Source organism: Schistocerca piceifrons, chromosome 3, assembly GCF_021461385.2.
Source record: "Schistocerca piceifrons isolate TAMUIC-IGC-003096 chromosome 3, iqSchPice1.1, whole genome shotgun sequence".
Classification (NCBI taxonomy): Eukaryota; Metazoa; Arthropoda; class Insecta; order Orthoptera; family Acrididae; genus Schistocerca; species Schistocerca piceifrons.
Window position 1 is genome coordinate 434888566 of NC_060140.1, and position 12744 is coordinate 434901309.

Below are 12744 nucleotides of genomic sequence, written 5' to 3' on the forward strand. Positions count from 1 at the left end.
AAGTGCATTCCACATGCAGATTGGATTTCTGCCTAGTATTAACTGAGTGAAAGCTGCTAACTCTTGGGAATAGGCTAATATTGCTAACAACAAACGACATTAAAGAAAATACATACTGTGAGGGCAATGTCAGAATTCCCAGACTATTGAATAGAAGTCGACAAGAGGTTCTCGAACTTACACCACATATAGCTCGAACAGCCCGTTTTTGAGCCAAAAATACCCTTTTTGAATCAAAAGAATTACCCCAAAAAATGATACCATACGACATAAGCGTATGAAAATATGCAAAGTAGACTACTTTTCGTGTTGAAGTGTCATTTATTTCAGATACTGTTCTAATGGTAAATAAAGTGGCATTTAGTTTCTGAACAAGGTCCTGAACATGGGCTTTCCACAACAGCTTACTATCTATCCAAACACCTAGGAACTTGAACTGTTCCGTCTCGCTTATAACATGCCCATTCTGTCTGATAAAAATATCGGTTATTGTTGAATTGTGAGTTAGAAACTGTAAAAACTGAGTCTTACTCTGATTTACCATCAAATTATTTTCCACAAGCCACGAACTTATTTCATGAACTACATTATTTGATAATGTTTCAATATTACACACAAGATCCTTCACTACCAAGCTGGTGTCATCAGCAAACAGAAATATTTTTGAATCACCTGTAATACTAGAAGGCATATCATTTATATAAATAAGAAACAGCAGTGGCCCCAGCACCAATCCTTGGGGAACGCCCCATTTAACAGTGCCCCATTGGGACTGAACATCATTACCACTCCCAATATTGTGGAGAATTACCTTCTGCTTTCTGTTCTTAAAGTAAGAGGCGAACCAATTGTAAGCTACTCCCCTTACTCCATAATGATCCAACTTCTGCAGTAATATTTTGTGGTCAACACAGTCAAAAGCCTTCGTTAAATCAAAGAAAACACCTAACATTCGCAACCTTTTATTTAATCTGTACAAAACCTCACAGAGAAAAGAGACTATAGCATTTTCAATTGTTAAACCATTTCTAAAACCAAACTGAACATTTGACAGCAAATTATGTGAATTTAAATGCTCCAGTAACCTTGTATATACAACCTTCTCAATAACTTTAGCAAACACCGATGGCATAGAAATAGGTCTCAACTTGTCAACATTATCAATGTCTCCCTTTTTATAAAGTGGCTTCACTACCAAGTACTTTAATCGGTCAGGAAACCGACCACTCCTAACGGAAAAGTTACAGATATGGCTAAGTACTGGGCTAACATACATAGAACAATACTTCAGTATTCTGCTAGATGCCCCGTCATATCCATGAGAGTTTTTGGTCTTTAGTGATTTAATTATTAACTCAACCTCCTTCTTGTCAGTATCATGGAGGAGCATTTCAGGTAACAGTCTCGGAACACTTTTTTTCTAAGAGCGCTATATGATTCCCTGTTGGGACTAGGTTTCTATTTAGTTCACCTGCTATATTCAGAAAGTGATTATTAAATACTGTACATATATGCAACTTATCAGTAACACGGACATTCCCACTACGCACTGATTCTATATCCTTGACCTGTCTCTGCATTCCAGCCACTTCCTTTACGACTGACCATATGGTTTTAATTTTATCCTGAGACTTAGCTATTCTACCTGCATACCACATACTTTTTGCCTTCCTAATAACTTTTTTAAGCACCTTACAATACTGTTTGTAATGGGCTGCTGCATTTAGATTTTGACTGTTTCTAACGTTTTGATATAATTGCCACTTTGTTCTACAAGATACTCTTATCCCTCTAGTCAGCCACCCAGGCTGCCTGTTTGTGCTAGTACCCTGTTTTGAACATTCTAATGGAAAGTAACTTTCAAAGAGCACGAGAAAAGTCTTGAGAAAAGCAATATATTTATCGTCTACTGTATCAGCGCTATAAACATCTTGCCTCTCTTGTTCCTGCCTCTCTTGTTCCTTGATAAGGTTTAGAAAGGTCTCTACAGCAACTGGATCAGCTTTCCTAAACAGCTGATGATTATATTTAATACGTGTTGCAGCACAGAAATCTTTTAGAGTTAAAATTTGTGCATCATGATCTGTAAGGCCATTCACCTTTTTGCTAATAGAATGCCCTTCTAGTAATGAGGAATGAACAAAAATGTTGTCTATGGTTGTTCTACTGTTCCCTTGCACTCTCGTCGGAAAGAATATGGTTTGCATAAGATTATATGAATTAAGGAGGTCTACCAGCATCCTCTTCCTTGCACAATCACTTATACAATTAATATTGAAGTCACCACATATGACTAACTTTTTGTATTTCCTATAAAGTGAATCAAGAACCTCCTCTGGCTTAAGCAAAAATGTTGTGTATGGAACTGAAATGTGGATATTAGACAGTTTGGACAAGAAAAGAGTTGAAACTTTCGAAATGTGGTGCTACAGAAGAATATAGAAGATTAAATGGGTAGACTGAATAACAAAGAAGAGCTACTTGATCAAACTGGGGAAAAAAGATATTTATAGGCAAACTCAGGGATCATCTGATAGAATAAATCCTAAGGCATCAACAAATTATTATTTTGATCATGGAGGTATGTGTGTGTGCATGTGTGTGTAGGAGGGTGGGGGGGGGGGGAGGCAGGGAGGGGGGAGCACCAAAGTTTGAATACAGTAAGCAGATTCAAATGTATGTAGATTGCAGTAGTCATGCAAAGATGATGAGACTTCCACACGATAAGATTTGCGTGGAGCACTGCATCAGACTGATCTTCTGACTGAGGACCATACACTACAATGAAAACATATTATATCTTCTGATTGCATGCACGTATACTTGCAGTATAGTAATTAACATGCATATCCTCAGTATGATAGGTTGTTTAACACTGCCTTGAAAAACAGTATTCATTCTTTACTTTCATTTTACTAACAATTACCCAAACGGAAACTCTTTGATGTGGCCCCCTTCCCCCACCCCACCATCTCACAGCCTGTTGTGGTGACTCATGCCCAGTGAAATCAGCACTGACAACATGGTTTTTCTCATTTGCTCATCAGAGGATAGCTTTCTGGTCACAATTTGGCACTATGTTTCTGCAGTGTGTGCTGCAGTGATTTGCAGAGACAAAAGGGAACTACCTTCAGGAAATGGAATTGGCTTCACCTGTATTTACGAAATCATTTAATATTCATTAATATAAATTCGTAAGTCACTTGCAGTTGCTTAGAAGTGCTGGTATTAAACAGGTGCAGAAACCAAAAACAGTACCACTACAAGACATAGCCTACACAGTGGTACAGTATTTGAAGTACACTAAGTGATCAAAAGTATGTGGACACCTGGCTGAAAATTACTTAAAAGTTCATGGTACCCTTCATCTGTAATGCTGGAATCCAATATGGTGTTGGCCCACCTTTAGCCTTGACAACAGCTTCCATTCTCACAGGCATACATTCAATCAGGTGCTGGAAGGTTTCTTGGAGAATGGCAGCCCATTCTTCATGGAGTGATGCACTGAGGAGAGGTATCAATGTCGGTCAGTGAGGCCTCACATGAAGTCTATGTTCCAACACATCTCAAAGGTGTTCCACAGAATTCAGGTCAGGACTCTGTGCAGGCCAGTCCATTACAAGGATGTTGTAGTTATGTAACCACTCTGCTCCAGGCCATGCATTATGAACAGGTGCTCAATCGTGTTGAAAGATGCAATCGCCATCCCCGTATCGCTCTTCAACAGCGGGAAGCAAGAAGGTGCTTAAAACATAAATGTAGGCCTGTGCTGTGATAGTGCCACACAAAACAACAAGGGGTGCAAGGCCCCTCTATGAAAAACATGACCACACCATATTTATTTATTTATTTTTATTTATTTATTACTTGTCATTAGCCAACATTTGTTGAAATAGACAGTTTTGACATTACATTTGATAGTGAATCTAAAATTGGGAAACTATGTACATTCAGATTACATTACATGAGGATAAAGAGTTATTCTCTACATTATAATTCCTTAACATCATAGTTACTCTCTACTACATTCCAATTCCTTAACATCATAGTTACTCTCTACTACATTCCAATTCCTTTACATCATAGTTACTCTCACTCTCTACTACATTCTAATTCCTTTACATCATAGATACACTTATCAGCTAACAATTTGTGCAGTTGCTTCTTGAAGGCATCACCTTGTAGGTCTTGCAGTGATTGTGGTAACTTGTTGTATAATTTTAATCCTGTTTGCTTAAAGCTACTTTGGACCTTAGATAGCCTAGTAAAGTCTACATCAAGATTGTTTTTATATCTGGTATCATGTGAATGAACATCTGTTCTGGACGGTAAGGTATGTATTTGTTTTTTTATGGAAAGAAGACATGTTTTTATATACAGAGAAGGTAATGTTAAGATGTTAAGTTCCTGAAAGTGCTTTCGACATGATTCTTGGCTTTTAATACCTGTAATTGCTCTAATTGCTTTCTTCTGCCACATGAACACTGTCTGAGCACCAGTGGAGTTGCCCCATAATTTTATTCCGTACTGTAATTGAGGTTCAAAGAAGACATAATAAGAAGATAAAAGTTGTTTTCTGCTAACTAATGTTTTTAGTTTCTTTAACAAAAAGACTACTCTCACCACATCCAAATTTTACTATTGGCACTACACACTCTGGCCGATGATGTTCACCGGGCATTCACCATACCCACACCCTGCCATTGGATCACCACATAGTGTACCATGTTTCGTCACTCTACAAAACGTTTTTCCACTGTTCAATCGTCCAATGTTTATGCTCCTTACACCAAGTGAGGCATCGTTTGACATTTACCAGCGTGATGTGTGGCTTACGAGCTGCTGCTTGACCATGAAATCCAATTTTTCTCACCTCCCACCCAACTGTCATAGTACTTGCAGTGGATCCTAATGGAGTTTAGAATTCCTGTGTGATGGTCTGGATAGATGTCTGCCTATTACACATTACAACCCTCTTCAACTGTCAGCAGTCTTTGTCAGTCAACAGACAAGGTCAAACTGTATGCTTTTGTGCTATATGTGTCCCTTCATATTTCCACTTCCCTATCACATCAGAAACAGTGGTCCTAGGGATGTTTAGGAGTGTGGAAAACTCGCATGCAAACATATGCCACAAGTGACACCCAATTACCTGACCACGTTCGAAGTCCATGAGTTCTGTGGAGTCTCCCATTCTGCTCTCTCACGATGTCTAAAGGCTATTGAGATCGCTGATATGGACTACCTGGCAGTAGGTCACAGCACAATATGAAAAAGTATGTGTTTGGGTGTGTCCGGATACTTTTGATCACATAGTGTACCTGACTTATCAAAATTTAACTCAACATTGCAAATATGTATTAGTGTACCTTGATGGATTTAGGAAAGTTTAATGAACTTCAGAAGATATGATTGCAAGATTAACTCATGTGTTTTGATTGTGCAAACACGTGAAGTACTTATGGTGCACTGTAGCAGAAAAAATATAATTGTTTGTAAAATTCCTCGTCTGATATGACCTCTCTAAATAGCCTTCAAGCTACCTTTGATTACTGGGAGATTCAAAAAGAAAGAACAGACTTCAGTTGTTTATTACAAATAAACTGTAAAAGATAGAAAAAATATTGCATACATCACCACATAGAGGAAAGTTTTGACTCAGCTGCGCTGTTATTTGTTTGTAGCAACATAGCGATTACACCACACAAGAGAAATCATTTTGTGTGTTAGAATTTACTTGAAATGAATTTATTGTTGAAGTGCAGTGTGCATTCTGCCATCAATTCAGCAACAAGCCACCTCTGCACACGCAGATTTGTGACTGCCATAAAAAATTCTTGGAAGTTGGTTGCAAACACAAAGGGAAGAGGACTGGTTGACCACACATGTCTGATGAAAATGTTGAGTGTATCTAAGATGCATTCACATGGAGCCCTCAGAAGTCCACAGGTTGGTGTGGTATGTCCTGAATTGATGCCTGCATATGAAGCCTTACAAGTTGCAGTTATTGTAACAATTTCATCCTGGCGACCATATAACAAGGTACAAATTTTGCATTTCAGAGCAGAGGACACTTTTTCTGAGCTACTCATCTTTTTGGATGAATCAAAATTTCATCTGTTAGGTAAAGTAAACTGCCATAATGTAAGAATTTGGGTGCCATAAAATCCTGCCATCATCACTGAACATCAAAGAGACCTACTAAAACTGAATGTGTTTTGTGCTGTTCCTGTTCACAAAGTTTATGGGCCTTTCTTTTTTGCAGAGGAAACTGTGACAGGAATGTCATATCTCGACATGCGGCAAAATTGATTGTTTCTTCAACTTGACAAAGATTACTATGATTTCATTTTTGTGCACGATGGCACCCCCCTCACTTTCACCATGAGGTGCAGCTTTATCGTAACACCATCATCCCACAACATTGGATTGGAAGAGGTAGACAACAAGAAATTGTTCATTGCTTTTGGCTTCCCAGGTCACCAGTCCTCACACTTCGTGATTTTTTTCGGGGGGGGGGGGGGGGGGGGGTACATAAAAGACAGAATCTTTGTCAGATCTATGATAGTTAATCTTCAAGAGCTGAGAAACTGAATTAGACAGAGAAAGAAATGGTTTACCATTTTGATGTTTCTCAAGCAACACATGGTACCAATGTTGGGCGTGTGGCATAGTGTCTGTACAAACATAGTATTTTGAACTTTTCTCTATCCAGTGACATACACAATGTGTACCTGTGTGCACAATGTGCACAATGCACAATGTGTATCTTTCATAGTTTCTCTTAAATAAACAACTGAAATCTCTTCTTTCTTTTTAAAGCACCCAGTATATTCAGCTGAGTATCACTTAGAGTGTCATTGAAGTAGACAACTCAAAGTCTTTCCATCACTAGAAGCATCACCCTTTCTCTGGTCATAAAAGGTGTACAGGACTGCTAACAGATATATAAAAAATAAAATTCATACTCAGCTGCTCCACAGGCACTGATGATGTGTGCCTCACATTTGTGAGGCATGCATGTGACAGTCATTCAGTCATTATGGATCGGCTGCCCCAAATGTTCTCTCTGTTGTTTGCAGCATAATTTTAATATAAGTGGTGAAGAAGTCCTCCAAGCTAGCTATCTCATGTTATGTAATATCTTTTCATTTGAACACATTCATGTTCCTTAGTCGTTTTCTGTGGCTGAATTAACATAATAACCATCTTGGTGAAAGCTGGGTTTGGTTTTGATGTCACTTAGCTAGTTAGTTTCATGTTCCATGCACAATAAACCGTAATAATGTGGAATGAGTCATTATACATTCATACTGCAAATTAATTTATAGATATAGCTACATTACAAACATTTATAAGTTCAATTCTTTTAATTTTTTGGTTTCTTTATTATTATTATTATTATTATTATTAAATATACAGATGTGAGAGGGAAGCATGATGGGCCCATTGCTGTTCATTTTGTATATAATGATCTTGTGGACAATATTAATAGTAACCTCAGACTTTCTGCATTCATGCATTTATCTGTAATGAAATACAGTCTTAACGAAGCTGCACAAATATTCAGTCAGTTCTTGATAAGATATCAAAGTGGTGCAGTGAGTGACAGATCGCTTTAAATTTTCAGAAATGTAAACAATTGTGCCCTTCACAAAAAACCGCAGTACCTATGAATATAATATTAGCAAGCCATAGGTGGAATCTGTAAACTCATACAAATATTTGGGTATAACTCTTAGTAGGACATGGAGTAGAATGACCATATAGGCTCAGTTAGTAAAGCAGGTAGGAGACTTCATTTTATTGGTAGAATACTAGGCAAATGCTGTCTACAAAGGAGACTGGTTACAAGTCACTCATGTGACCGATACTAAAATGCTGCTCATGTGTGCTGGACCCATAGCATACAGGAGAGGCAGCATAGCAGAGGGGCAGCATGTATGGTCAGAGGTTTGTGTGGCCTGTGGGAGTGTGCCACTGAGATGTTGAATGTACTGAACTGGCATACTCTTGAAGATAGACAGAAACTATCAAGACTATTAATAAAGTTTCAAGAATTGGCTTTAAATTATGACTCTAGGAATATGCCACTAGTCAGAATGCCCAACTCCCTAAACAGATGTCTACAAGATGATTGTGGGTGAGCATCACATATTATTCTTGCAGCACATTTTTGTGCAATGAAGACTTCCTTTCTTAAAAATGAGTTACCCCAATGCATTATTCCGTATGACATTCTTGAATGAAAATATGCAAAATATGTCAACTTACTGATTCATTTCTCAACAGGATTTCTAATGATTCCAACTGCAAATGTGGCTGAAATAAGCTGTTTTAGGAGTTCCAAAAATGTGCTTTACTCTCTTTACATTCTCATTAATATGGACATATAAGAATTTTGAAGATTTCAGCCTATTTATTATTTCCTCACCATGTGAAACACTTATCATTGGCGTAGTACTCCTAGATGTACAGCATTGGACATGTGATGTCTTTTTATAATTGAGGGTGACATCATTCACAAAAACCAGTTGGTGACACTTTTAAGAAACCTTGTTAACCATTTCTTCTGTTGTTGTATGTGTGCCTGTACTGATTAAAATACTGGTGTCATCTGCAAAAAGAACTAATTATGCTTGTCATATATTAGACAGAAGATCTTATACAATTATGAGGAACAGTAGTGGACCTAAGATTGAACCTTGGGGGAACCCCATATGTGATTTCTCCCGAGTCAGAACAATGTCCCCAGACTACGTTGGTTGAATCATTAAGTACAAATTCTTGTGTTCTTTTGGTTAGATGTGACATTATCCTAGGTGTTATACCATCAATCCCATAAAACTTCAGTTTATTTTGGATAACATTGTGGTTCACACAGTCAAATGCCTTAAAAAGGTTGCAGAAAATACCAACCAATGCTATTTTCTTACTTAATGCTTGTAAAATTTGGTGAGGGAACATGTAAATGGCATTTTCAGTAGAGCAGCTCTTTTGAAATCCAAGTGGTGATTGTCTGAGGATATTATTGTTGCTCAGGTGAGATGCTATTCTAGAATGCATCACTTTCTCCAAAATCTTGGAAAATGATGTTAGTAGTAAAAGAGGTCAGTAGTTATTGACATCTCTCCTCTCACCTTTCTTAAAGAGGAGGTTAATAACAGCACACATCAGTCTCTCTGGAAAAATGCCTTGACATGACACATTATATATTTCAGATAAGACAGCACTTTTTATATGGAACCAAATCTTTAATACCCTATAGGAAACACTATCAAATCTAGATGGGATTTCCTTTTTGAGAAAATGTAGAACTTTCTTAATTCCAGAAGAAGCTGGTGATACATTCATATGATTAAATTTTATGAGCGCTGCTTTTAGAACATACTGCTGTGATCTTTCTTTATCCCTATACTTTCTACTATATTTAAGAAATGATTATTAATTATATTTGCTACCTGTGACTCATCATTTATAGCCCTTCCATTCAGTTCAATAGTGATATTATCCAGTGCTAAAGCACTGGTTGTCCTGTCTCCCATTTCGCAACATTCCATACAGCTCTAAGTCCATTGTCAGAATTACTGATTTCTGACATTGTGTGCGTATTCCTTGATTTTTGAATTACTTCTCCTAGCGATTTTGAGCAGCTTTTGTAGTTTGCACAACTACTGCAGGATCTTTACTTGTTCTTGCCAACAGATACATTTCCTTTTTCCTTTCAAAAGATCCTTTAATCCCTCTAATGACCCATGGTTGTTTGGATGGCTTTTTAATGTCCTTTCTGATTACTTTATGCAGAAAGCTATTTTCAGATAACAACATGAATTTATTATGGACTAGATAAATTTCCTGTTACCATTTGGTTCATTATAAATTTCATCACAGGTCATCTCCAGTCCAGATTCCTTTATTAAACAGGTCTTGCCAAAGTCAGTTCATCTGGTTCTGGATCTCCATATAACCCTCAAACTTGGCCCGCATCATTATCATGGTGGCCACTGGCAAGAAAGGAGAAGGGGTTGTTAATGGAGATTAAACCAGGAGGGTAATTTCATACTCTGTATGATGCCTTCTCCTTCTACTCTCATCCTCACATCATGGGGCTCCCTTTCAACTTGGTGTCTGAATGACTTGTCCCTCCTTTCCACCTGCCTCACTCAATCCCTCTTTTCTTCTAGGAAAGTTCCAAAAGTTAGGAATAGTTTTAGTGTTTGTATTGGCAATACTTGGAATTTAGCTTCTTGGAGGTAAGTACTGGCCAGTCATACTGTTTCCTCATACAACACAATTCCCTTTTAAAATCATCTGATACCATGGTACCTCCAATAAATCCAGTGAAGTGCACTTAATGATTATTTTCAATGTTCTTGTATTAGTTTTAGACATTCTTCTTGCATTTTCTGTGAATAAGTTAGGTACATAGGTAAAGAGATGTAAACAACATCTGTTGCTGCACTCTCATTTTTGTAATCAGCCTTTCTCTTCCAGTGTGATACTCATGACAGTCTACATAACTTTATTTCTTTGTCTTTTTCCTTGTTTCCTTAATGTAGTAAGTCCTAGGTCTGAAAGTGCAAAAATAATTTGCTTTTTGTGTGGAATTATGAATTGCTATTAACTTCCTTACTTCTACATTGACATAATGGCTAAATTTATCTGTGAATTGTTATTAGAAGAAAATTAAAAAATAAATTTAATTCACAGGCATTATTAATTTCAAAATATTTGTAGTACTTTTCAGGCAACAAATCATACTTAAACTCACTGGACAAAAAACTAGTCACCTCAGAGTGCATGCACAGGTGACTTTTTCGCCCTTACAGAGTGCACAACGATTGAGTCACATGCTCAGCCATGCATGCACTGCCTCTGTGTGAGCATAAAGCAGTACCAATCAGTGAGACATTTATGCTTCAAATGGACATTGTGCTTTAATGTGGGTAAATGTAAAGACATGACAGAATGACAGAAAGAGGCAATTGTGGTTTGCCATGCCTGTAGCCATATGGTCTTTGAAGTTGCCACATTTGTTGTTGTTTTGTGGCATTCAGTTGAATGTGTCTACAAGCAGTGGTGTAACATACAAGGCCATGAAACATGATGTCAGAATTGTGGTCTGAAAAAGGACCTGACTGGGAGGGACTGAAGATGTGCTTCACAGCGTGTGAATCAAAACCTGACAGGAATTGCTGAAGGCAGCGAATGAAGGTCCAGTCCAACTTAATAGTGAGAGAACATTGTAATGGGAACTGCATGTAATGAACATTTGGAGTCAGTCACATCACAAGAGGCCATTGCTCACACAGCCACACAAGATGACAACATCAAAGTTAATCAGGCTTGAAGAATAAGTGGCTGGTTTTTTGAACACTCCCTGACTCTATTACAGCTCAACTGACCTGCAAAATTACCTGACTTGATCCCTGCAGAAAATCTGTGGACATGTTGGAACAGCAGGTAAAACACAAATGTCAGCATTCCTGCAAGTTGGAGGAGCTGCATGATCAAATCCTAAGTGAGCGGCTTCCCCTGGATGTGACATATCTGCACAACTTTATTCACTCACTTCATAAGAATCCAGGCAGTTATCAATTCCATGGTTAGAATTACACACTGTTAAATTATGCTTGTACTGATTTCTCTAGGGGTGACTAATCTTTTTGTCTTGTGAACTTACAATATGTAACTTTATTATCTGGTGTGAAAATAGAAGTTTACTGTGTTAGTAGCATCCACAATAGTTTGCATTTTTTAGGAGCAGATTTTAATACCTGGTGTTACCATAGCAGCCTATTTGAAAAGTGTGGATTTCAATAAGAAAGCATATGTGATAGGAACCAGGTCACTTATTGCAACATTAAAAGAAGCTGGGATTGATTGTCATGGAGATGAGGTGAGTGATATATTTACTTTTGTTTACCTTAGACACTTTTTCATTCTAGACCTCTAATAATAATGAGTGAAGAAACTGGTCATCAAATAAATTGACAGAAAAAGACAGAATGAGTCATTGGGATACACCCATCATCTTTCTATTCTTCATTGAATCATTTAACTTTTATATTTTAGACTGTTGTGCTGGTGACAGTGGTATTGTTTCTTGCTGCTCTGTGAAATAAATGTTATGAATCACTGAACCACCAAGTCTGGATAAAAATGGAAAACTATGCTAAGAAAAATTTGAGCCAAATTAAAATTTACATTAAACAGTGGAAAACCTCCCTAGCCTCCATAATAATTAGTCACTGTCCATCACCCACCTGTCCTCTTCCCTGTTCCCACTCCAGCACTACACAGCCTTCTATTCCACCAATACACCCACAATTTTTTTACTCTCTCCTTTTCCATTCCCCCTCCCCCTCACTCCACTCACCACCCTCTGTTCAACCTCCCATCTGCACCTAGCTGCCCTACCCTCTCCTCACTACATCCCATATATTCCCACAAGCAGCACTTCCACTGTCCCCCACTCCTACCCTGCTGTCACTCCCCCTCCCTGCCCAGCCTCCTCCTATCCTCCAGATTGCTTTTCCTATTGTGTGCTGTTGCTCACAGTCTGGTCTCTGCTTCCAGGGAGAATGGTCATGCGTGTGTGATTTTCCGTTGTTTGATTTTGCCTAATGGCTTTCCTTCCATCCCATAACCCAGTGCTATCTTCCTTTGTTACTACAAGGTGTACAACTTTGCTTCCACCATTTTTTCCCCAACAGTTGAGGCTTTAATGAAACAAATTGGTTA

At 38.0% G+C, this 12744-nt stretch overlaps 1 protein-coding gene across 2 annotated transcripts in view; it reads left to right on the plus strand.

Annotated features, from left to right (window-relative positions):
• The window catches only part of LOC124790135 (glycerol-3-phosphate phosphatase-like), a 79910-nt gene that overhangs the window by 38934 nt on the left and 28232 nt on the right, over positions 1-12744 (plus strand). For both annotated transcript variants that reach the window (XM_047257718.1, XM_047257717.1), the window contains exon 4: positions 11762-11899. In XM_047257718.1, the coding sequence (XP_047113674.1) occupies positions 11762-11899 (138 nt within the window). The remainder of the gene's footprint in view (positions 1-11761; positions 11900-12744) is intronic.